The following is a 26,755-nucleotide window of genomic DNA, read 5'->3' as shown; positions in this document are numbered from 1 at the left end:
AGCAATTAAGAATTACTGGAACTGTGCAGACTCTGGCCATGCCTTCAGTACTGTCAGAGGCTGGGGCACAAAGCCATCCCAATCCCTTGGGCAGCAGTGGGGCTGCTGCCTCCAACCACCTGCTTGGTCACAGCCTGCTCCCAGCTGGGGGGCTGCACACCAGGAACTGGGAGGGACTGTTTGCACGAAGCTCTTGCTCCTATGGAGCAACACCCTCAGCTATTACACTGACATATGTTTTTTAGTTTGGTTTGGTTTTTTTTTTGGTTTAGTTGTTGTGGTTTTTTTTTAAATCATGTTATGTAAATTAAGATTTTCATAGAATTAAAAATAGTTCAGCAACGAGAAATTTCATGTGAAAGGTCACTATTTTCTGTGTAACTTTTATTTCACACAGCAGGATCAGGATATAAACCGCTATGTATGGCATGATGCTTCCTGCCCAGTGACAGCACCCTGTATATGTAAGGGCACAGCGGTCTGCGGGTATGCTGAATATTACAGTCTCAACACCTTGAAATGATCATGTTCTCTGAATCTGGGCATTGTATTTACAAAAAAGAAAATACAAATGCCCTGTGGTAAAGTGTGTTAGTGTTAAAGTGTTCCAACGCAAAGAGAGCAAAGGGGAAAATTCTCTCACCCAAATGTGGGTAGGTAAACATATTTTAAACTAAGTATATGATTATATACAATGCATCCACTGTTTACACTGATTTTAAAATGCCATATGTAATGAAAATTATGCAAATATTTATAAAAATACCTTAGCCCGGGTAAGGTATATACCACACTTAATATTTCAGTAAGGGCACATGCAGGGCTTGTATGGCAGTGCCAAAAGTAACATTTTGAAAAATGACCCTTCGATAAAACTGTCAGGCACGGAGTGTTGAGTACCTGCCAACAGAAACCTTTGGGAGGATGTCACTGGGAGAAGTGAAACAATAGCGGGGTCTCTATTTGCATTAAGCAGGGAACTTGTAAAAAATTTAACATCAGCGCAGTATTTATGGGCTTCCTAGTCAGTAACCTGCTGGACTGCCAACAGCTATTTTGAGCCCTTTCCCGTTCTGGGCAAGGCAGTTTCACTTGTATAAAACAGATGGGCAGGTGCCCTTAAATCTTTCACTACAGGGCGCTTGGCCGCGGCAGGTCCCTCGGAGCCGGAGCTGGATGCTCCGCACCCCGCTCAGCACCAAGGCTCCGCCGCCCCGCTCCGGCCCCGCCGCTGGGCGGGGGGAGACGCCCCTGCGCCTCCCCAGCTCTCGCAGTGTTTGCCGTTTACCTGCAAATCGCAGACTGCGGAGTCGTGGAAGCCCGAGCGCTCCTTAACAACGCGTAACTAATGGAGGACAGGCAGGATGAATGAGCGTAGCGGGCGGAGACCGGGCTGAGTCTCACCCCGAAGGATCGGGGCGTCGAGGAGGTGAGGGGGAAGAGGGCTGAGGCGGAAAATCATCAGCTTTTAAGCACACCTCCGAGATGACCGTGCTCGGGGGACGGGGGCTGCCCACCCGAGGGCTTCAGCAGGACGCTGCTGGGGTGTAGGGAAGGTATCCCGCCGCCACCTCGGCGATGAGCTCAAAAAAAAAAAAAAAAAAAAACCCCGGGGGGGGGGGGGCCGGGCAGGCAAAACCCCTTTATTGTTATTGTGGTCGTTCCTGGCCTCCCTGCCCGCCTCCCAGGCGGCGCTCCGCAGTGCCAGGATTTCCCTGCAGCCCGCCCTCCCCGCCCGCAGCGCCGGCGGCAGCGCCGCCTCCCCGCGGCCCCGCTCGCCGCCCGCGGCCCCGCGCCCGCCCCCGGGACACGGGGCGCCACCGCCCGCGCACTGACAGGCGCTCGCAGGTGCCGCGCTCGCCCCGAGTCGCGGAGGGGCGGCCCCGCTGCCCTCCTGGCTCCGCACCGGCGGGAGGGAGGTAGCCCGGGAGGGAGGAGCGGCGGGGGAGCAGCCGGCAGCGCCGTAAGTTGGGGAGCGGGGCGCGGAGGGGGAGGGCCGCCGGGCCGGGCTGCGCCTCCGAACCCCGGCGCTGCCCCTCTTGCCCCGCGGAGCGGCGGCAGAGCCGCAACGCCAGCTCAGGGGCTGGGAGGGAGGGGACGCGTTTTGGGGTGGGTGGGAGAGTATCCATTAATGATCGTGTTTGGCTGCTCGCGGGGTTCATGCCCGAGATGTCGCGAAGACCTCTCGGGGTGTTTCTACATCACTGAAATTCCGAGCTGAAATTCGCTCCTACAATTGGTTTAAACTTCCTTCTCAGTGTATTTTGGCATACCTGATTTTATGTACTTGCCTTGGAGGCAGAAGGCATACCTAGCGTACATCCCCCTGAAACAGCCTGTGGTTTTTTTGTGAGGGATGTCCCCTTTTTCCCCTGCCGCACCTTCCTGCCCGAGTCTAAGAATAACCATGCGCTTGAGTGCGCCGCCACCGCATGCCCGGCTGGGGCTTGGGCTGGACCGGGACCCAGATCTGGACCGAGGGCAGGCAGGACACTTGGAGCAAGTCAGTGGCCCGGATTGATGCTGGTTGTGGAGCAAAGGGTTCAAGTCGGGAACTCAAGAAGAATTTGCGTTGGGTTGCTGATGAAGAAATGCGGGCTGTAGATTAATAAGAAGGACTTGATTTATTTTCGGTTGAAATTTAAAAGAGACCAAAATAGAGGAAGCAATTAATTTAGGACTTGCGTCACTGTAGATTGTTGTTATGTTTTAAAAATAGGAAGAGATTTTATTATGAAATGCATAATGTAACAAATATGATCCTGATCTCTTACTTTCCTTTGAAAAATAACTGGGGGAGGAAGACAAAGAATGTTCCCGCAAATGAAATTCCTCACTCATAGACCATTATTTTCAGTTACGAATATATTGTAAGGATGTAACATTGTTCAGCAAAATGTAGAAGAAAAAAATCAGAAGGTTTAAGGTATGAAAATCTAAAGCTGAAAAATTCCTTAGATACACACTACCAGAAATCTTATAATCCATGTGCCATGGCTCAGATGTTTAGAGGAATGACAGAGATACCAAAAAAGGCATCATGATACTCAGTGCAATTCTAGGAGCTGAATTTTCTCCTTCCCTACAGAAAAGGAAAGTGCATTTCTGGAAGCAAGAAGTGACAGATGTGGCATCTCAGCAGCTGGCTAAACATAAAAGCATGTATCAGCAGGTGATTACTGTTGCAAGGATTTATTTTTAAAGTGAAAGGCTTGAGCCTATTTTAGCGTTAGCTTTAAGATCTACTTGAGCTCTATGGCATATTAAAAATAGCCTTTCAGCAGAAACATTAAGAAAAGTAAGAGAAAACTCATATGTTCAAGACACTCCTTGCTTTGAACATTTGTTTTGTATTACAGCATACAGAGGAGAGGGACTGAGCAGGTTCTTCGGTGGTAGGATAGTACTGAAGGGAATGATTTTTCCTGGCCTCAGCATAAGCCAACGGTATCTGGGAAGGAAACAATGGGGCCTATCTTCTCCTTAGATTAAAGATAATCACAGTTACTGTGCTCTTGTGCATCCACAGAGGTAGAAATCTGGCTGCAGAAACTACCTCAGTGGTTCTGCTTCTCTTCTGTGATTGGTAAAGCCAGCCAGGATCACCAGGAGGTGGCCTGGGTGAATTTTAGAAAGGAAAGAGATGGATATCACCCTAAGAGGCAGCTCAGATCCACTCTTTCCCTGAGGCAGTGTGGCTCTGCACCATCCCTATTTAAATGCTGTGGCTAAATGTCACATTGACTTCAAAGAGGCTTCTAAAACTGTTCCAAACCACTTATATCAGCTTTACAGTAACCAACAGAAGCCACTGTTCATGGCAAAACATGTTTTGCTCTCAGCTTTTCATAATTGGGTATGGTGCTTTGGTTTATAGTCTTCTAAGCTAGGTGGCTCCTTATAGAAGAAATTCTGGTCCTCTGCCCAAGTCTTGAGAAATAGTTTGGGGCAGGAAAGGGAACTCACATTTAAAAACAAATTTCCCTTTGCCATGCAGAATTTGCCACCAAGTTCTTCACTTCTTGTCAGTGAGGCTGTGTCCCAGGGGCTCAGCGATGCTCTCTGACCAGTTCTTCCTCCCATTCCACACCCTAGTTGGCAGAATTGCTGTGGATTGGGTCACCTGGTGCCTGTTTGGCCTTTGATAATCATGCAAAAGATCAAAAACAGGCTTTCACCCTCCTGCATGCAGATGTTACTGTTTTGGTAACAAACAATCAAGCAAAAGCATCATTTCTTTCCTCTTACATTGATCAAGCCAGAGTAAATGTGTTTTCTCAAGATCTTCACCATTTTGTGGAGAGCTGGCTACCTCTTCTTCCCCCAGTGGTAAAACTGAACCAATTGGGTGGTCTGTACCTAATAGCCATGGTATCCCCATGGGTAGAGCACTTACAGGAATGGCAGTCGGCTGAAGGTATATCCTGTGTTTGTTAGTTTGTGTGATAGCAAGATGAATTTCCCTAATAAACTCAAGCCTGAACTTAAATGAGGATGTGGGAAGAATTGTGTTCAGACTGTTTTTAAATGATTTCCTCTCACTACAAAGCAGACCAGTTGCTAGCCAGGGAACGGAGATGTCTGGGTAGAGCAGTGAGAGCGGATTTGAAGCACCACCTACAGAGTACAGGCTTCTGGAGGATGGCAGAATGAGTACAAGCTCAGGTAAACCTCGTGATGAAGAGACATACCTTTAGTGCTGTGTTAAAATAAGAAAGATTTCTGGATGACATTCATGCAGATAAGCATTGCCTACAGTATTTTACAATGTTATGCATTTACCTTCATAAGGTTATTGAGCAAAGATACTGATGCAGCTGGGAAGGTGACTCTAAACAGGAGCAGCTGGACCTGGCTGACAAGAAGACTAGCTTCCTCATAGTTCAAGGGTTAAATCAAGACCAGTAAAGCTTCAGAAAACACACTGCCAAGATATAATGAGATGATTACAAATGGATGGAGTCGGCCAGGGTGACGAGATATATTTATACCTTTACTTAGGTTTCACTGACATTTATGGAATAAATAGTCAAGTATAGAAACAAACGTTTGTCTTATGGTATTGCCACTAGTTAAGTCCGCAAGAGTGCAGCTAGTAAGCAACTGAGATTTTTCTTTAGAGAGGCTAGGGAACTGCTGAATGTGTTTGATTCCTTTTTGTGTTGTGTTTTTGTTTTTTAAAGAGGGGAGATAAGCCATTTGCAGGTCATTTACGGGCTAAACCTACAGTCAAGTAGCACTTTTTAGTACCCAAAGATCTGAAAATGTGAAAGTGTTTTTTAAATACTCAAACTAAATTATATCTTCATGATCTTTGTAGCTTTTTATGCAGGACCATTTCGCTGAAATGTATATTTAGAACAAGTAATTTGAATTACTGTTGTACTTACCTTTGAAATCATGAAAGTTGCGCAATACTCTTAAAGCTTGATGACTAGTATCTCTTGAATGCCAGGGAGCCACATGAAGGGTTTTAACCCCCGCTGTGGGTGGTACAACAACATACAACTTAACTATGCAAATGTTGTGTTCATACTGTTTACTTACTCTGAATAATAGAAGAAAGCTCACCAAGTCTGATACACTGCTTTGATTTCTATCATAAAGGTCAACGGGGAACAAGTCAGATAAGAAATTATGTGGACTGATACATTGAGTTACTGTGCTGGGGCTCATTCTGAATGAGCTAAGTGAACTTTTCTGTGGTTACCTGTAAACAGCAATTGACCTTCTGTAGCGATACAAGAGCTGATGAGCTGAAACTAGGTATGACTTGCTTAGTCAAGTCTGCAAGCTTGTTTAGATGCATTTAGATGGCAATTAATTTTTTTCAAGTCATCTGTAGAGAACTTTCTAAAAATAAATATTACTTCATGTCTTTACCTAAAAGACCTAAAATAGTATTTTTTTTCCTGTCCCTTTGAAATACCAGATGTTTCAAGTCCCTTTCTCACTGTTTTGCTGTAGGAATTTTATATGCATCTGAAGATTTGTGTTGTGCCTTAAACAAAGGAAACAGGTGTTGAGTCTTCATTGCACATGTGGGGTTTTTCCTATTAGAATATTAGACACTACTATAAAAATAGTAAGTAAAAGCAAATTATTAGTCTGAAATTTCATTTTTTTCGAGTTGACTTAAGTCCATACAGTATAACATTTAAGTCAAGCAAACCAAAAACCCTAAAGCCTGTTATGCTGGAAAAAGCAAGTATTCGTAAGTTGGAAAAAGCCTGCAGAAAATGGTGATACATATATAAGTGCATTATGGTCATGTTATTTCTCGTAGCCCTCTTGCCTTAAACAGTATGTGGGGTGAATGAGATGAGAAGTAGCAAAAAGAGAGGATCTGTTCGAAATTCTGGGCTAAAGCTGAAGGTCTTGCTCTGTCATAGTCCTTTTGGGTGGTGCAGATGGTCAAGGAACCAAAGAATGATTGGACAAGTAATGTAATATAGTCTTGGGATTTTCTTACTTTGCGTTCTGTGACTTTGTAACTTCAGTGCTCCACATACGATATTTCTAATTATGGGGTTCATAATTCTCAGTGATACTCTGCAAAGAAGATCAAAGGTGCTTTGCTGCCACCACAGTCAGCATCTATGAAGCACTTCTCCTAAGTGGTTGTGAAACCAGCTTTCTAACCAGCAGAGTTCTCAGTCATCATCTTCACTAGAAGAAACCCTGATACATGTAAGCGTATGAGTAATAAGTCTTTAGCAAAGAAGAGGCGCATGGATCTTGTTGTCTTGATAAACACTTTCTCTGTTCTATTCTATTAAAGCTCCTTGTTGACTTTTAAGAAGGTGACTTTCTCAAGCCATATGGCTGGGTCAGTTCCTGTGTAGTAGACAGGATTTTTTTGTGTGTTTGTTTTTTCTGGCACTTAAATGATGGACTAGTACCCAAGTGATGTACAGGAACGTAATGCCAGTGTTGCTGGGAATTTTTGCCCCACATTTATGTTCTTACTCTTTTATTTTTTCCCATATTTCATTTATATCATCAAGAATTCATTCAAAAAGATTTTAAATTTTACAAAAAATTAATACTTTAGTAATTTAGAACCTTAAAAAAATCCTTATGATATCAGAACAATTTTTTATATATTCTTTGTTGTAATACTTCCTAAATCTAACCTTTTAAATTGTATTAATCAAGATACTGTGATAAGAAAGAAGTTCCATTCTTTATTCCTTCTTATATGTATCTTCAGTCCTACTTAAGTAAAGCCTAAATGTATCTCTTTCATGAAGGGCTACGTATTTTTTAGAAACCTCTAACTTTACCTTTTGCCTCAGTTAATATGATTCATTATATATTTTGATTTAGTTTGACTTTAATTCTGTTTATTCGTGAGATTGGGTAAATTAGGTCTGCAGACAAAGATTAGTCCAAAATGTGATGGAGTTTAAGATGAATGTTTTGGTTTGCTTTTTCTGTCCCCTTTGCCATGCTTGAGATGCACACCATAAATATGCTCTCTTCTATGTGACAACTACCATTTAGAAACAGCATCTTGTTCAGGCACTCTTGCCACTGCTTTTAATGATTAATTCTCTTGGGAAATGGCCATCAGTTTTAATTTTCGGTCTTTTATTTTTGGATTATTTGATAAACTGTCTTTTGGGAACTAAAGCATAGTTTCAGTTCAGTTAAAATTTATTTCCAGAGAATGGTTAGGTCAGTCTTCTCAATATTCAGATTTCAAATGATAGCTTAATCAATTTGAATTTTATGAGCTCCCTGTCATTTGAAGCATTTATGTGACGCATTGGTTCTTAACCATGTTTCTGTAACCACAAAGAATAAAAACAAAAGCGTCTCTGACACTAAAAGCTGCACATGCCACAGTGAGGGTGAAGGAAAAAGATGATGCAGATTCTGCCCTTTGTAGTTTGATGTAAAGGTCAGCCATGCTGTTTCTCCCCAGCTCTGTGGTCCCTGCAAAGGCACTCTTTTTTTTTTTACCTTTTCCATGACTTGTCTGTATTCATTTGTAAGATGGTATGTGGTTATGTAGTGTTTCCCTTCTTTTAAGGAAGTGTGGCTGCTAGAAATAATATTAGGGGTGAGCCCAATTTAAGGCTTGAACAGCAGGAGAGCTAGATGGTGAGTGAAAGAGGAAAGAACAGTGCCATTGATTTTCCTGCATGTCAGATGCAGCTCACATGTTTCTGCTCCAGATACAAAAGATCACTGCTCTTCATCAAGTTTAAGCTGATTCTTTGCTTGCTTGTGGCTCCTCTATTAGATGACCTTGGAATAATAACCATGGTTCATAAGATGATAAGATGTAGTGCATCTGGGGATCTCTTCTGCTTGGATGTTTAAAAAACAGATGGGAATATGGAAGTGAAGAATGGAGTAGCATGTCCATGCATAGGTTGCATATATAGCATACAGAATTTTACTTTATTTCAGTCCAAAGAGTTGGAATGGGAAGGTGAAATAGGAGGGAGGTGATGCTCATACCAATAACAATTCTGTTGTAAAGCTAAATATCCATAAAACATGCAACAAATGAAGAACTGTCTTCTGTGAGATTTTGTAGTTGTCATTTTATGTCTGCATAATTCTTAATATACCAGATACCTGGCTTGTGATTAGGGCTTTGATGCTACAGAAATACGGATTTATAGTAATACATTGCTCAATTTGATCATCTTGCCTGGAAGGCAACCGTAGCATCTAGTTGGTTTGATGAAAATCTTAAATGAGAAGGTTGGATTGTTACTGTTATCATATCTGTCTAACTTGTTTCTTATTAATAATATGCAAAGTAATCAGTGCTACAGAGAAGTAGCCTGAATAGAGAATCTGTTGTTAGGAACAAGATAGTGGAGACTGAGCAGACCAGTAATTTGTATGGCAGCTGCTCTGTTCTGTATGTCCCTTCCCCACTTGCACGGCATGATTTTAGTGGAGAGGGAGGCTATATTCTTGTGGTTTTACCTCTATGTACCTTCAGGCATGATGAATACCCATCTCAGCCTCCAGAGTCTTTTAGATAAGATCCCCTGAGGTCAACAGTCAACAGCAAAGACAACAAAGTAATCCATTTTAAGACAGTGGGCTGTACAGCTCTCTTAAAAATACATACTTCTAGTCCTGAAGAAGAAGAGTTACAATAGCAAGAATCCAAGAAGGTTATGAATCTGTAGGAGTTCCTAAAGGAGTGAGGACAAAAATAAAACCTACTTCTTGAAACAGACAATCAAGCGATTTATGCTGTGGACAGTTTTCAGTTTTTGTCTGAGAATTAATTTCACTTTTAGTTGAAGTAGTTCTTTTACCTTGAGACTGCAACCATGCCTCTACTTTGGCAGAGGAATATACATTGTAAATAAGATATTTTGTGACATGGTATAATATTTGGATTACTGAAATATGCACTGACAGGTGTATAGGAGGAAGAGACAGGAGTAGCATCTAACGAAGCAGCAACAGAAAAGTTGGAAGCTTTTTGACACTGCCTTTGGTATGAATAGTATATCCATTCAAGTGTAAATCTTTTAAGTGTATTCAGGTAATCTCTGAAAATACAAATATGTAATCTGCAAGGAAAGAAGCAGGCTTCAATGCCCAAATGAATAATCTAAACATGAAAATAACTCCTATTGCTAAATTCCAGCTAATTTTCAGGCATCAAACCTGCTTACATGTCTTTGTTCGTTGCATCTACCCTTCCCCACTTCCACTGTTTTCCGTCTCCTGGTTCCGCATTCCTAGTTTTTAGGCAAAGGTTCTGTCCTTCCTCTGAAATTGGGTTGATGGTTATTCCCGCCTGTTGAGTTGTTTGTGGGGGTAGAGCAATGTAAGTTATAGGGGTGGTATTTTTAATAGAGAGGATTTTGGAAAATTCTAGGTGGCAGACACTACTGAGGCTTGTAAAAATGATATAGTTTAACACCTTAATTTTACCTGTCTTGGTGATTCACAGTGACAGGAGAAGACACATTCCTAGGTACAACTTTTAAGGTCAGGACTAGCTTTAAAAGTACAAAAGTGCTAGAACTTGTTAACAATGCTGCAGATTTTGGTGGGTGGTCTATCCATAGGAGTAAAGGGCATTATGGTAAAGCAGGGGAGTAGAAATACATAATTTCTGTATTGTCTTGTTAGAGAAACAGTTTAAAAACTTTGGTTAAAATTCTTCCACCTCGTTCTAATCCTCATAATAAGCAAACAGATTGCTGCAGAATGTGGATAGTAAATGTTGGCTTGAATGGCAATGTCTGATATTTATAAACAACTGAAAATGAGCTTTAAAATAGAAACTTTCAAGACATCTGAAGAGTAGGTGGACATGTTAAAAAGGCATCATCTAAGAAATTGTGTATATTCTCTCTGTAATAAATCAGTGTGCTATCTGCAGAAGCAGGAGCAGCTGTCTGCGTGTACATATGTGTACATTAAAAATCCTCGACTGAAATGGTAACAGATGATTTTTCAGGTGCTCTGACTCTATGTTCTTTCAGTCCATCTGGTGAGGTAGCTGTAGTTTGTAGTTTTTGGATAAATATCCTGGAAGTACAAATGTCATCCCAAAGTCAAGTTTTACAGTAGTAACAATATATGAGAGATGTGACTTGAAAAGAAATTATGGTTATATTGTCAAATTCAAGAACTATTTCAATGTCTCTTGACTAAAAGTGAATGAAGCCATATGGAATCTTTTTCATTGTGCTTTTCTTCGGAACTGAATATCTGAAGTTGGACATGGACTCTGCTCAGTCATGCATCTGAGATACCCTTGTTAGAAAGCTGTACTTTAAAATATTAAGTTTTTCTTGTTCATCTTGAATAGGCTGAGGCGCTGTGAAATGTGTACCCTTCTGCTTGCACGTCAGAGAAGAAACAGCTTTTAAAGTTTCCAGATCTCAAACTGTTCATGGCAGTTTGACAGGAAAGAATTTATTTGGTTCTCCATGCAGGATTTGAAGTAGTGTCAGACACAGATATCTGCTTTTTTTGTCTTTTATTTCTATTTTGTGCTGAAAGATGAGAACTTTCCAAACACAACATTTTGGATGAGAGCTCCATTTTATAACTTCCAGGAGATTTGCCCTTTCAACCTTCATAGTCATGTTGATGGCCAAGAAAACACAATCTGTGGACAGAAAGGCTCTAAAAATTTAGTATGCCTTTCCCTAGATAAAAATGCTTTTCATTTAATTTTTAAGAGAAATGCCATGAATTTAGGGGAAAATACTTCATATCTTGAATGATAAAAGCCAGAACAGACCATAGGGAACTTGTTTATGACAAGCTATAGGCCTTTCCTGAGTTGTCACCCAGTTCTGTGTCAATATGATTCTTGGCTCTGCCACAGCTGTTTGAATTAGATAATGGTCAGTTCTTTGAAAAAAAGAAAAAAAATAACAAAGATTCAAATAAATCACTCAGTTCCTCTCATTTCCATTCTCTACCTATTGATTTTCCTCTCCTGCCCCTGATCCTCAGTCTTCCAGTGCAGATCATCTTAGGGTGGTTTCTCCAACAGAAACGGATGAATTGAAAGTGAAGAGTTTAAGAGCATCCACTGGCAATGCAGGCCACAAGTCCTAATGCCTGTAGAAGAAAAAGCTACAACTTATCTTTGTAACGTTAGTCTGACTTGGGAGTGACAGTACCTTTTAGAGGACTCAAATGGGCAGAAACTCGTATGAAATCAGGCATATTAAGCTGGTGTATAAGAAGTCATAATTGATCTACTGTGAAATTCCATGACAGGGAAAAAAGAATTTTCTTTTAATTTTCAGTGGATGTACTGGTCAGAAAGAGGAACTGTGTATATTGCAAGTTGTACAGACCTATCCTTCCACTGCTGATGGAACAGTTTGTATCTTGTCATCTATTTTGTAAAGCGAGAGTTTTGATTCAGATCATCTGATTTGCAGTAGTTACAGCTTCAGTTACACTGATTCAAATACTGCTGAAAGAAAGAGAACAAAGATGTATACTAAGTGACTTTAAAGAAAATTCATCTTGATTGTTTTTAAAGCTATCAAAAAAGTGGCTGATCAAGGAGAAAAGGACTGTTTCCAGGTACAAAGCAAATGACAGAATTTCAGTGGAAAGCCCAAGAAGAATATTTTGGTATCTGGAAAAAACACTTAAGAAAATTTTCTGTGTCTTCTGCATAAGAAAGATCACTAGCAAGAGTTATTAAGGGAGTTCAAATATTTATTAAGCTTAATCAAGTTCTAAAGCAGCACTCATTTTGTGTGTTGGATAGTAAGTCACTGGGGATGTAACAGTCCAAGTGCAAGGCAGATTAAGAGTCTCTCTGAATTTTTCAGGTATTCACAATTATTTGTTTTTAAAATTGAGGTTTCACTTTAAGATATAATGCTCTTTCAGCCCCTATTGCTACCCTAAGTGAAATTACCTGCCTTGTTTCAGACAGTCTGAAACACTCACCTTGGGGGATGTGAACTTAATCAGGAACCATTAACCTGGGAACCTGGTGACTATAAAAAAGTTAATTGTTCTACTGCAAGATGCTAATGTGTTGTATTTGGAGAGGTTTAGTTTACTGACTAAGTGCAGATTTTTTTTTGTTTGTTTTCAGTGTTGTTTGAGCTTTTTTTCTCTTCCCAATGCTAAATTGTCTTTGCCTTCCCACTTTTGTTCTTTAGAGTGAATGGGTTATGGTCTTTTCAGGAATGGGAAGAGTTTAGCAGCAGTGCCTATGACTGGATTTTTGTTTAATATATATATATATGATTCGAATTATTTATAGGATAAAACTGTATTTAACACTCTGTGTTGTAAGAGAACTTAAACCAACAATATCGAAATCCCATTTTCCTCAAGTATGTGGTTTAACTTAAGAAGCCTATTACTGTAGCTATAGGGATGTTGATGAACTGCTTCTAACATGGATCTTTGTAGCTGTTGGTGAACAATTTAATAATTTCCTCCAGTAAGGATTTCCTTGGGCTCTGAGGAAGGAGCCCAATTATGCTGCCCCACTGCTTCTGCAGCCAGAAGGAGCATACCTCTGGTGAATCCAGGCCAGCGCCCATGTACAGAGGGAAAGAAGGAATGCCAGTTTGGTAATATCTTCCTTCTAGGAGTTACTGTACATGTCTTTTGCTGGGACTGTGTTTCAAAGTGTTTTGATTATGATATTTCTATTCCTTCCCGTGTGAGCTATATCCAGAGAGCCTATGGAACAGGCCCTGTATTATCCATTAATTTCTCAGGGTCCAGTACTGAAGCAGCAACACTGAGATGCTGATGCCCTCCTCGGATGCAAGTTCCCTCTTAAATTTCTGGAGTGTACTGTCTCTGTGCTCTTATGTAATTCAGGGAGGTAAAGTTTGTTGCTTCCCTGTGTTTCTGCAAAGGCTATCTCTGTAAAACAGTACAGACTTTTACAAGAGAAGAGAGCCCCACACTATGCCTTAAGTTAATGCAATCCTGATACATTGTTACGGTGTTATATGTTATGGGTTTTTTTCAGGATATGGTTTGTACTCAGGACAAGGAAATTGACCTTGATTTCTGTTCCTTTGTCTACACTAAGAAAATCAGGAATACCTGGCCACTTACTTCTGTGGCTTGGATTCTGACCATCTTTACAGTGGTTTTGTTTTCTGAGTTGGTATTTGGTGGGGATTTTTTGTTGTTGCTGTAGTAGTGTTTTATTTCCCTAGCTGTTATTTTCCCCCCACCCCCCAAGTGCTGGAGCAGAATTTTTTGTCCGCACTTTAAGTGTCTGTCCTGGGCTCTACAACATGTCATCTTTTCTTAAATTTTTGAAGGATGGTAAACCACACTAAGCTCCCATGTCTTGAATTCTAACTGCAAGAACCATTAGAAATTTGCTTTAAATAGCCTGTAGTAAAGGTAGAATTTTATCTTACCTACTTATTAAAGGATTAAATAAATAAACATGCCCTTTACTTAGGAAAGTAGGTCCCTGAATTATGTTTTTATTTTTCTGCCTAACCCCCACTGCTTTCCATACCAGTTGTATGAATTGGTGTGTGAAAGACTTGCAGCATGTGGTAATGGCTCGTTCTTGGTCAATAGGAGGTGCATCCATGCCCAAAGGGATCACTTGCACCTCATTTCTGTGCTGTTAAGAGTTGTATAAACAAAACCTGTGACAACCAAACAGAGCTATAGCAGTCTAGCAGCAAGTGTCACAACGCAATATAAGGCCTTGGTATAGTATGCTCTGTTTCAAAACCAGCTTCTCTCAACTCTGAAGTAATTACTGCAGCCTGGATAAAGTATAGGCTCAATATATTTACTGAGTTGGTTTAGTCAGACCTAAACATAACTTTTGCCTTGTGCAACAGATTGACTCTCCTACCTGTCCCTGAGTATTCAGTATCATGTGAGGAGTGAAATGTCTGAGATTACTAAAAGGTAAGCTGAGGTATTGATAAAATGCCTAGTGGTTGTTAAATTTGGATTGAATTTGGCTGTCAGGCACCTGGCATAGGTCTCCTCAGTATCTTGAAAGTGGAATGCCACTGCTGACCAGTCTTAATTTTATAGACAATGGTTTTGGTAATGGATTATGTATTTAATGGTCAACTTCAGGATCTCTCTGCCTTTTGATCTCCCTTGTTGGGAGTGGCTGGTACTGAAGAGCACGCTTAGCAGTTACTTGACCTTTATAAAAGAGAGTGAAAGGGACCTGCAAATGTAGGGCTCTCTTTCTGAGGTAGGAGGGAGGGAAAGGAATTGTCTTGTTGAACTAGATGATCTTAAAGGTCTTTTCCGATGATTCTATCTGGGCCTGTGAGGGCTGCAGAGAGGTGCAGCTGGCTGTTGGCATCTTTGTTACCTAATGTCTAGCCTAGTTTCTGTTGCAATATATGATTAATTTTGAGGTTTCCATTAATGTGGGTTTTGGAACAAATTAAATGTGACCGAGATGCCAACAAGGATCTGAAATTTGTTTTCTGCTGAAGAACTCTTTATGCAAATGAACACCAATTTGCATCATTAAGCGCACACTTCACTCAGGCTGCCCAACAGGATGGAACACTGAGATAGAAATTGCCTCTTGCAGTGCTTTTCTTATAAGATGACAACCACTTAAGCCCAACCAGTGCTTTGGCCCGTGTGTGGGTTCTTTTACAGTCTTTCTGGGGAGGAGGTAGTTGTTTTATAGCAGTCTGAGTTTGGTGTGATCCTCTTCAAAAGGTCCTTGTATCTTGTATTTCTTTCGGTGCTAACTAACACTTGGATATCCCCTCTCCCTAGTCACCCCAAGGATTTACCGTGTTTTAGAAGTGCATGAGACAGTTTGTTCGGTTAAGAGAATTCATCTTGAAAAGTTGTAACTTGTTTCTCTCAACAAATGTGAGTTGTTTTGGTTGGTGTTGTGCCACTGTGTTTGTCAGTGTCGATTTATACCAAGCTTTAAATAGGATACTCTGCAATGAGTTTGTTTTCTGGTAGTTTGTAATCCTTTCAGGCTGGCTAACATTAACGAGAGGCAGCATTACTGTGGCTGGCTTTCTTTTGATCATGCACAGCCCTAGTCAGGAAATGGGTGAGGAGCGTGAGTCATGATTACATTACCCTAGTGTGACTGCCTACTAGGAGTTTTCTTTTTGCCGCCAATCCGCTTTCCCTGGACACTACTTCTGAAAACAAAATGACCATTTTGGAGCACTTTGAAATATTGACCTTTGAACAGAGAGATTTATGTTCTCTTGCAGTTTCAAGACAAAGTTCTAAGCAGGAGCCCCTGCAGAGTGCAGAGTGAAAACGAATGTCTGCAAAATGCTTTTCCAGAAATCTGCAAAGGGCAGGACTTGACTTGCAGTACACCAGATCTGCTTGGGTTCATTGGATACAACATGCTTCCCTGACCCATTTAATTATTCTGTCGTGTTGCCTGCGCATGCAAGCTCAAGGTCCAGTCTTGTCTTATACAGAGGCTGTCGTCTCGCTCACCATTTGGCTTAAGCTGTGTCTTAGAACTCTACTTATCTCTTGAAATATGGCTGCAGTAATGGGAAGATAGGTGCTGAGTACTGACTGAGGTAAAACCCTGAGTGTTGAGAAGGTAGCTTTAGTGGGATTTGAGACAGCAGTATTTTGGACAGTTTAGTTAAATACACGGGTTTAGAATTTGAAAGAAATAACAGCTGCTAATCAGTAAACTAGCTTTAGCACTGAATTGCCACTGTGCCACTCTGAATGTTCAGAGAGTACACTTCTGCACAAGTGCTGAGTATATTAATTTCTTTCACATTAAACTGATTAACTCTTCCAGGTTTTAGGAGCAGTATGTGAAATATGACTGCTGGCACAGAGAGTGAATGCACCCTGATACTACTTGATATATTGCAAGAAAAAAGAAGTCTGATCAATTGAGTACAAGCAACTCAAGTTAACAGAACAGAAAGTCTGTGGCAGAGAGATCTCAGGAGGAAGTGGGGACCCCTGCACTGCTGTCCAGTGTGATGTGTCCCTGCCAGCTGGGGCATGTTGTAGGTGTCACTGACATGCTGCAGAGCAGCACCACATTATGACATGTCTTCTAGTTGTCGCTTATTCCTCCGGACACTTACCTCTGCTCAAACAGTGCTTTCAAATAGTGGAATTGTTTTGTTAGAAGTATAGTATAAACTTGCAATGAAGATATAATTTCTGGGTTTCTTCTAAGGGTGATAAACCAGTTTCTGTAGTTGTATTAATAATCTACTTGGAATTGGATATAGATAACCAAATTTTAGAAGTCTTATTTACTTCATGATTTTAATCTCATTTCTTTAAAAGGGTATGAGTTGGACTAAAAAAGAAATTCAGTGAAGATTTTTGTAATCCACTGAGACATTTCCTTTCTTCCACCTACCCCAGCTCCTTTTTCTATATAATAAAACAAATAAGCCCTGTGTGACTTTATATTTTTCATTGTTAGCCTTTGCATATAGAGGGCTCTCTGGCCTTCGATTTTGTTTTAAAACTAGTTTATCAGACACTTTAAGTGGTCAGTACTTATTTAAAGTGAAACACTTTGAGAACTGAATAATAGAACTGGTGATTATGATATTCCTATGTCACTTGTGTGTTTCAAGGAGATGATAAGGAATATTTGACTTAGAGATGAAGGGTATTTGATTTTTGGAGGTGGGGAGTTCAGGGTAGGGTTTTGTGGGTTTGGTTGTTGGGGGATTTTTTTTATTGGAATCTTGCAAGATCCTTTTATGTTAGATTACCTTTTGTTAAGATGCTTTCCATAAAATAGTAATAATAACTATAGTGAGAAAAACTTCATTTCAATATGATAGCAGTTTTGGGAACCCTGAGGCAGAAGCAAGTGGAGCTACAAAGCCATTTCTGCATCAGAAGCATAAAACCTGGATATGAATCCGTGGACACTTTTTCCTTGCAGAAGAGTTGGTTAAGGATTGCCCATCCCTTCTGCCAGAACTCCTTTTTTTTCTAAGAGTGATGTTTCAAGAGTCAGCGGAGCTATTGAAATGACTTGGTGCGGCTGAAAGTAGCAATCTCACTCCTAACCTTGTGATTTTACACCCCTTTCCTAGTTAGTTTTCACCCAGTTCTGTGTACTGAGCTGGCCTATGAGGGGTCAAACATGTGCACACAGTAGGGGGCAAGGGGAGAATGCCTTTCTGGCAGCAACTCTCTTGAAGCATTGCCATCAGGCACTCTGCAGCTGTTGGTAAGCCTGTACTGTAAACTGAGTCAGTGGGGAGAACTACTGCTGTGACCAGGTTGCAGTGTGGCTTGTAGGTCTGTCTGCCCGAAGAGGGTACAAGGAACTGCAGTGCAGAACCAGGAAGCAGCAGCGAGGAGTGAGGAATCCGGAGTGGGAACTTAAACCGGCTTTGAGAGCAGAGTTGGGCTGGGGAACTACACCCTCTGTGTTAAGAGAAAGCCATCTATGCTAACCTGCTCAGAATTACAAAGGGTGTGTAGTGTGGATTTGTTAATCCACTTGAAGTGATCTGAGTGCTGGCTGACATCAAAAGGGGCAACACTGCCTTCTTCAGTCCACATCTTCCCAAGTTCTTCCACATGGCAATATCAGCACTTAAATGAACATGCCTTGAGTTGTGTCAGGCAGCTGCTTTGGCTAAAAAATGTTCCTTTCTTCTCTCTGAGCAGATGAGATTTCAACCAGAGCAATCTTTTAGGTGGCACACGGGCTCAGGTTATAGGGTTTGGGGGTTTTTTGTCAAATTTCACAATGTTTTTCCCTATGGCCTAAGAAAATGGATGGGCAAGTTTTTAGGCCTGTTTGCCTTGTGGCTTATGAGTTCATGATTCCCAGCTATTTGCTCATCTGGTCTGTGACTTAGTAGGAGGAAATGTGTGACTGTGCTTCAGTGCACAGTCTGTCTGATGCAGCATAACCTCACCTTCACTGGCTGCGTTAGTTAACGTGCCAGAATTTGTACTGACATATAACTATGCCTAAATCTGCATGGTTTTGAAAGCCAATGAACTATATGGTATTAAATCCATATATATGAATGTACCAGCCAACAAAGCTAAGAAAGTAATAAAGAGGGACCTGTTTCAGTCTGTGGAGCTGAGCAACAAAATACAGTGAGCTCATTAAATCCCTGTCTCTGGAGAAGAAAAGAAAAGAAAGAAAGGTTTTTATTGTTCTAGAAAAGATGCTAATATTTCAAAGCTCAAAGCAAGCTGTGACTGAAACCTGTTGGAAGGTGAAAAAAATTACTTGCCAAAAAAAAGGGAATTACTTAAGATATTGTGATGACTGGTCAAAAGCACAACTGCAAAAACAGACTCGTTAAGGTATTTAATTTAATATTGCATCACAGCCAGATTTTTAAAATGTTAGTCCTCTGGAATGTCAACAAAGCATGTCTTAAAAACATTTAGAATCTTAGAATAAATGTCAGAAATAAGTCAACATCAAAGAGGGATGCATTTCTACTGAAACAATCTTTTTATACTGCATTGAGCTGCATAATATTTTTATGAGCAGCCTGCTAATAAATACAAAATTATTGCAGTACAGATTTGCAGGTGGTGGACATTGGTGAAGAAATATACTGATGAGGAAGATGGAGAAAGCTCAACTGATTTATTGATTCACAACCTGAGCACATTCACATAAAATGTTTTCTTTTTCTGAAGAATTGCATTACTTTTTATCCTAAAGAATAGAAATCCAGTTTATTTGCTGGAGAACGATAGTTTGGAAAACCTTTTTATTTTTTCCTTTTTTTTTTCTTTGTTAGTTTGTTTGTTTTAGTTTTATGGGCGGATTTTTGTTGTTGTTGTTCCTAAGGAATAGAGTCTTACTGCACAGTGTAATTCGAGCACTACCACTGGCTGTGCTGGCAAAATTTATCAATTAGATGAATATATGTGTATATTCATCCTAAAAAAACGGAATGGGAATGCTGACTCTAAACGAATAAAATCTAAAGGATAACAAATTCTTCTTTGGCCATTGTAGTTTATTCTGCTTGGGGAACTTGTTATGCCAGCACAAGAAAGAATTCTGAAATGGTTGGTAATATAATGCTACCCTGTATATACAGGAAAATTCCTGTTGTAAGATGGTGAGAATAAAAGCAGAAATATGATCTTGTTTATAAATAAAGCAGTGATGATGGGAAGAAAGAAGTGATTTTTATCTTGTATATGCTGTTAGGGAGAAGGGTTTTGAAATCTTGTTACTAATTCTGATCTGCTCGGAAAAGGATGTTGGAAAATTGGAGGTGGTTCAAAAGAGAGGGAGGGAGAGATGTATCTGAAGGCTTAAAATTACTCCCCCACTATAACCACATGAGGAATTTCCCCTGTTCACTTCGATCAAAAAGGATGACTGAGAAACAGCTTGGTTAGTATTCAAGTCCCTTAACAAGGCTGAAGGTTTCTGTTTGATAAAGGGCCTTTGTAATCTCACAGGCTGATAAAGGACAAAACAATAACTGTAGACTGGGGCCAGTTGCTCAAATTAGACTTTTTTCTTCCTTTTTTTCCAAACCAGGTTGGCTTTCCTTTATTTTTTTTTTCTTACAAGCTAAAATGAAAATTCTTAAATAGATGAATTACTTAATTGATTTCAACATAATGTACATAAGTCCACAGGAACATGAGAGGTAAGCCTTGTAGTGCATTATCTGCTGCTTTTCTTGTACCTGAGGACTTCATTAGGCTGGGAGTTTGTGTTGCAGCATTCAGGAGTTGTGACTTCATGAGTTCAGGCCCCTGTTATAAAACCTGTAAAAACACATTTTACACTGATGTTGTTTCAGGTATGGTGAAAGTAACAGCGTTGATAAGGATGCTCTCAACAGTTCACATACTGAAAGCTGCTGGTAGCTAAAACCTAAAATGAAGCCCTAAAGCCTGATTCTTCTACATTTGCAGATACTTCAGCATGTAGGAAAGTTGCAGCAGCTTATTGTGTGGTTTGTATCTGCCTTTTGCTATGTTACTGCATTTTCATTTCGTTATTTAAATAACGTACAGACTCTGTTTTCTCCTACTGACTTGCTCCACAAGATAATTCAATGTTATTTGAAATTATGCTTTGGAAAGGAGTTTCTCCAAAGTTCACGTGCCTCTAGTCAGTGATGTATAAGGCAGAGCCCTTGCTAAGGATCGCCCTGTAGAAAGCCCATAGGCCTACCAGCACAAACAGTTGCTTCTGGCTCTGCTCTGTGGAAATGTGATTTTGTTTCTATCATTTCTTTGCGTAGGACACTGCTTAAGGATCTGGGTCTCTTAGGATCTGTGCACAAATAAAAGTCTGCACTTTGACCCTTATTTGTCTCTGGCTTTGCAAGCTTAGCTGTTGAGATATTTGCTGATAGTCTGTCCTTTTAAAATGGACTGTGGAATAAACTAAGGCATCCATGGAAAACTTTGAGCTGTATAGAAGGTGATGATTGCTGAGTGGACAGAAGGAGGATTGAGAAGTACCTCTAAAAATATTAGTCTTTACTAAGTTACCAAGCAAAACACTTTAATGAGAGTGTGAAGTGATAGGAATGAAAATGAGAAAGTGTTATAGCCAAACTAAAACTTTAATTTTCACTGGCCTGAAATTTCTCTGGTTTGGCTCATGCTTGGATCTTGTTAGGAGAGGGATATCTTTTCAACCAGAAGAAAAATCCTTTCATGTTGTTTTCTCTTAAATTAAGGTCTTCCACCATAGGCTGGCAGTCCAGGATTGTAGACTTTTGGTTTTCTGGTAATTTCTTATTCAGCTTTCCAGTTTGGCTAGATAATCACTTAGTTACTGAGCTGAAATTAGTTAAAACAGAGACTCTTTTAGCAGTAAGATCAGAAAAAGGTCTCCTTTAAGACAAGACCGACTTTACTGTATGGCCTAGTATCAAGATTGCAATGTGATCTGTCCCTTCTCTTAGCCCATGTATACTTGTGGTTCCATTAAATCTTGTTGAATGCAGGGAGTGTGTTAAGATTCCTGTGAAAATTTTGTTGACTAGTTTTGCAGGATTTGAGCTGTAGGCTTAGTCTTGTTAAACTTTTCTTCACTTGCCAAAGTTTGATTTATATTTTTTTTCTTAATAAAAAGCCTACATATACTACATGTATATGTATTGATATAGGTTCTTCCTTATTTAGTTGTAAATTAAATATGAATAACAATAGTATTTCAGCTAAGTGACTATTTCCAGATTTATGGTATATTTCAATTGTTTGAAGTAGCTTAACATCTGTACTCCTTTGGGCAGTAGTTGACAAAGAGGATAGGTATGCAGAAACAAAATACAGTTGCTCTGAAACCTATGTTATATTGTACGTGGAAAGCCTGTCCATTGAGGAGAGAACCCTTTTATTTACAGAGCGTAATTTGCACATTTCCAATACAGTCGCTAGTGAAAACTGCAGCAAGAGTAGCCTTTGTCTTCAGCAGAGAAAACAGTGTTTGCACTAAGCATATAATTGTGCAAGTTCCTGTCTTCAAATGCAAAGCCTCTTGCACTGGCCAAATGGAAGGCAAGGCCTTCACAATTAAAGGGACTGCTGTATAAAGAGAGATTATAATTCTTGATAGCGGAGTCTCTTGCAGCATCCTCTGAGGTAGTGTGGTTTTACACTGCCCCTTACTGGGGCTCTCTTGTAGCGCAAGAACTAAAGGAGATCTGGATGCCCAAAAGTTTGCTCTACCTACAGAGTTGTGGCATTTTTTTTCCTCCTAAAGTATGAGCTAAATAAAATAAAGTGCTTTTCTTTTATGTCAGAATGGTCTATTTACACTAAAGTTATTTTACGCTTTATTTTTAATATTTCCTCATGTTCACATATTTCATTGTGTCCTTCAGGGTTTCTTTAAATCTCCTTGTGGAGTTCAGTAATAATGTACTTGATACACGTTCAAACTGGTGGAAGCCATGGAAGCTTTGAATGAACTAGGATTTGTCTTTCATTTTTAAGCTACTGACCAACAAGCATGACTTTGAACCACATTGATGCTACATTGCCATTCATTCCATATTAAAACATCTGAAAGAATGAGGAATCAGAATGAGAGAGAATTTGGCCTGTTATTTCTGTGAAGGGAGATAGAGCTGAGTTCACTAGATGAACATAAAACAACCTCACCATTTGTCTTTGCTTGATAATAGTTTTCTCTCTAGAGTTGAGGACATTTTGTTTAGCTATAAATGGGTTGCTTGGGCGGAACAGTTATAAGAGGGAGAAACAATGCAGTAAATTTTACAGTTTAAAACTCCAGGGTAACTGACTTGACTCATTAGTTCTGTTCCCTTTGAACAGAGGGATCTTAGTAGTGATCTTAGGAGTTACTTTTGTATCTTGTAGTACTGACATGGAGTTAAGTTGGCGAAGTTTTGGAATGTAATGTGAGTCTCCTAGTATTCTGTAAGTCCTAATGAAGTACCATTTTGTTGTGTAAAAGGAAGCTTTGAAGGGCTTCTAATTGATTGATGTGATCAATTATATTTTCAAAATTGATCTTAAAAGTATAAAATGCCCTCAGAAATTATTGAACATTGAGCTTATTTTGTATTTTAACTTTCATCTGTTTACATCTGATATATTTGGCAGGGGGGAGGGCTTTTCAGTGTTATCTGAAGTGCAGTAGATATCTGGCGGGAATCAAAAAACCAAAACACTAACCTGGCTAGATTCCCAGCTCCCCTTTTGATGCACAATTAAGTACCCCACTGTAGGAACTAATTACTTGGGTTAAAGGATTTGTGAAAATGCTTAAGTACTTCTTGACAATCTGGGTGTATAACCATACAGTACTAAGTTTTTAAAACTGGTGATTGTTACTGGGTTTAATTTGATGAAGGGAAATATCTACCAGGGCATAGATAAAAGGCAGCAAAAGTAACTCTCGTTACAGAGGGCTTCTTTTCACTTATTGTATAGAGCAGTCTTTCTACAAGCTCCTTTACAGAGTGAAGATGGCGATGGACAAAGTGTGAGGGATTTGTAGCTGAGTATTCTGATGAGGAGGAGTGATCTGTGGTGCTTGGACTTAATAGAGGAAAGTATAAAAATGTCCAGGAGAAAAAGTGCATTTATTCTGAGATTGCTTGGGGGTCAGGAACTGGTACTGTAAGGGAGAAATACACTGTTAAAGGTTAATGAAGAGTGTTTTTCCATAACTTGTTGACCCAATAGCCTGTTAGCCCTTGTTAGCTCTATCAGGTTTCTCAAAGACCACGGTTCTAATAGGACAACATGGTTTGCAAACACTGTTTCTTTTGGTTGCACAGAGCAACTCTGAGGCACTGCGGCCTCATGGCCTGCATAATTTGTGGGCTAGACTATAACTAACTGCTATGAAGCATTTATGTAGTCTAAAGACTGTAGTCGTAAGAATCAGTCTCTTCTAAGACATCTGCATTTGGATGTTCCTAATGAATTGTAAAGACTTGGACTAGCTCTTTTTTAAAGTACCTAAAACTACTCATTTAAATGGACACAATTGTCAGAAATGTTGTTGGTGACAGTTTCTGAGAGTTCCAGCACTAAATGGGGGTATCTGAAGTTATCTGATTCAAGGGGGTCTACTCCATTTCCGAAATAGTTACCTGAATGACTCTGCCACTCTTCCTAGATCTACCAAAAAACTTAACATCGTTGAATGTTAAAAATGTGTTTCTGGGTGTGCTCTCAAAGGCTAGCATTTTGAATGCCAGAATAAGGAGAAGATGAATTGTGCTCAGCAACTGTGTCTAAGAAACTCTGACTTAAAAAAAAGCTATGAAGTCAGAGAAAGGTTAGCTAGCCCATGTTAATCTAAACTCTTTTATCCTGCCTAATGAAGGGAAGCAACATCATAAAAGCTAATCCGCAGACTGGAAATGTCAGTACCATTACTAATTTCAGGTTTTGCTAAAAAAAAACCTGAATGAATTAATGATAACCTGATTTTTTTTATCCCATGCAGGTTTCCTCAAGTTCTGGAAGCAGCAGGGCATTTGGTTGCTTACTGACCCTGAAACTTGTGCTCTACCTTGCAAAGAGCTGAAGTGGGAGATATTCACCTTCACATACTCCACAGTTCTCTGTATTAGAAGAAAGAGACTTTATGTGCAAAAGTGGTTCAAGGTGATGATGTAACATTGATAAAGCTGAAGCTCTTCTGAGAATAACTGACTTTCTAAGAGGCTTCTCCTTCCCCAACCCTCTTTTTTTTTTTTTAAATAACTACTTCTCTCAGAATCTACAACCAAGATGCCAGCCAAGACACCCATCTACTTGAAAGCTGCTAACAATAAGAAAGGGAAGAAATTCAAACTAAGGGATATCTTATCTCCTGATATGATCAGTCCGCCACTTGGAGATTTTCGTCACACCATACACATTGGAAAAGAGGGACAACACGATGTTTTTGGAGACATCTCCTTTCTACAGGGCAACTATGAGCTTTTGCCTGGAAATGAAGGTGAAACCAGAGTTAGCCAGTCTGGTCTCCACAACGAATTCTTAAGGGCAAACAGCACTTCTGAATCCATGTTTACAGAAACTCCATCACCAGTGCTCAAAAATGCTATTTCCCTTCCTGCCATTGGTGGTTCTCAAGCCCTTACTTTGCCCTTATTGTCACCAGTGACATTTAGTTCAAAGCAAGAATCCATCAGGTCATCAAGAAATCCTAGGCTTAGCTGTGAGCCAGTAATAGAAGAAAAATTGCAGGAGAAAAGTAAACAGATGGAGGATGGAGAAACATACAAAGATGACATATGGGAGCAAAATGGTTCTTCGTCGCATTTTACTAATAGTAGCGACAGTCACTCATCCAGTTTTTCTGAACGATGCTCTGATTGGCAAACAGTTGATTTATTTGATGACAGTCGGCTTTCATGTGAACTAACCAAGACAAAGACTAAGTCAGAAGAATCCCTCTCAGATCTTGCAGGCTCTCTTCTCTCACTACAACTTGACTTGGGGCCTTCACTTTTGGATGAGGTCCTCAATGTAATGGACAAGAATAAATCTTAGAACTGGTACTCCCTTGCTTCTTTATAAGTGATTCACTTAAAAACAAACAAACAAAAAAGACCGTAGTTCAAAAGTAGATACTTAAAAAATCAGCTGTATTTGCAGTTGTTTGACGGGTTTTCTAAAAATATTCTTAAAATACTATTTTTTTACCTATTGTTTTTCATGATTTTTACTACAATAAATTCTCATATCAGGAAGGTGAATTTGAATAGACATTTTCAGCAAACATAAAATGTTTTTAAGTACCAGTATTAATGATCAGAAACTTAAGAAACAGAGTTTGAGGATGATACTGATTGTGGTATTTGGTTAGTTCACTTCTACGGGCTTCTGAATATGGGAGAATCTCTTAAGTGTCAGAAAGGAGACTGATATTAATTATTCACTTTTATAAATTATTACAACATCACTTTACGTGTAGGCCTCTTTCTAGAACCTTGTGTTTGAGGGTTTGATAGTGTTTTTCTTCATTTTCCATAGTACCATTTCTGTTATAAATTCACCATAACACTTTCTTGGTCTTATACTACCACCCTATATTCAGATATGAACAGTTTGAAGGCTTTTTCAGCTTGGACACCTGGTCCAGAGTCTCAGCTGCTTTAAATGAGTATGCACAAATTTACACAAGCTGAGGCTTGGACCTGACACTGTATATGAAATGATACGTTGTAAACAGTGACACATGCAAGATATTATGGTTAAATTATTTTAAAAGTTGATATATATTTTCTATATGCATATCGGCTTTTTACCGCAGGGCCTACACATCCAGTATCTCATCAAAATAGTTGCTTGGCATTTTTGGTGCTCTTCTGAAAAGTGTATATTTGTGTGTTTGAAAAGAAATATGTATTGATACTCCTCGCTTTTTTCTTCATTTATTTCCACAACATGCTTAAACTCGCAGCTGATTATTTTAATTTTTGAAGAAGGCACTGGTTATTCACAATGCTTGTGAAGTGTGCTGCAACAGCTAATGTTTTGGGAAATGTGGATCCTTCAATTACAGTACCTACATGGATTGCATAAATATCTTGTGCAATACAATAAAAAACCCTTTAAATTGCTATGTCTTTGTGATTCACTACATAGCTTCACCACAACACAAAGTTTTTTCTGCTATAATGAAACAGACTAGTTGCAGAAATACGAGACCAAGGGGCACATCAATTCTACTATCTGAATTCAATTGACTTCTCCAATTCAGTTTAGTTCCTGAGATTTCAAGGGCAAACTCCAAGGAGAGCATATCTGTATATCCCAGACCCTCTGGTATATACAATGATTTTAAGCAACTGGAGATAGGAGA

The 26,755-nt window shown here is 39.8% G+C and overlaps 1 protein-coding gene across 3 annotated transcripts; it reads left to right on the top strand.

Moving 5' to 3' along the window:
- Positions 1–1,267: 1,267 nt before the first annotated feature.
- CDC42EP3 (CDC42 effector protein 3) lies at positions 1,268–26,515 on the top strand. Of its 3 annotated transcripts, XM_032683903.1 has the most exons (3): positions 1,268–1,429; positions 5,968–6,085; positions 24,386–26,515. In XM_032683903.1, the coding sequence occupies exon 3, from the start codon at positions 24,673–24,675 to the stop codon at positions 25,438–25,440; it is 768 nt and encodes a 255-aa protein (XP_032539794.1). In that variant the 5' UTR covers positions 1,268–1,429; positions 5,968–6,085; positions 24,386–24,672; the 3' UTR covers positions 25,441–26,515. The 3 variants fall into 3 exon arrangements, with proteins under 3 accessions (XP_032539794.1, XP_032539793.1, XP_032539795.1); XM_032683902.1 differs by lacking the exon at positions 5,968–6,085; XM_032683904.1 differs by lacking the exons at positions 1,268–1,429; positions 5,968–6,085 and adding an exon at positions 1,817–1,963.
- The last annotated feature ends 240 nt before the right edge of the window (positions 26,516–26,755 follow it).

This window comes from Chiroxiphia lanceolata, chromosome 3 (assembly GCF_009829145.1).
Source record: "Chiroxiphia lanceolata isolate bChiLan1 chromosome 3, bChiLan1.pri, whole genome shotgun sequence".
Taxonomy (NCBI): Eukaryota; Metazoa; Chordata; class Aves; order Passeriformes; family Pipridae; genus Chiroxiphia; species Chiroxiphia lanceolata.
Note: the sequence above shows the minus strand (reverse complement) of the source record. Positions and strands in the feature narration are given on the sequence as shown.

Excerpts from the sequence above, each read along its gene's own strand:
- CDC42EP3 (XM_032683902.1), top strand. The coding sequence starts at position 24,673 with ATGCCAGCCAAGACACCCATCTACTTGAAAGCTGCTAACAATAAGAAA.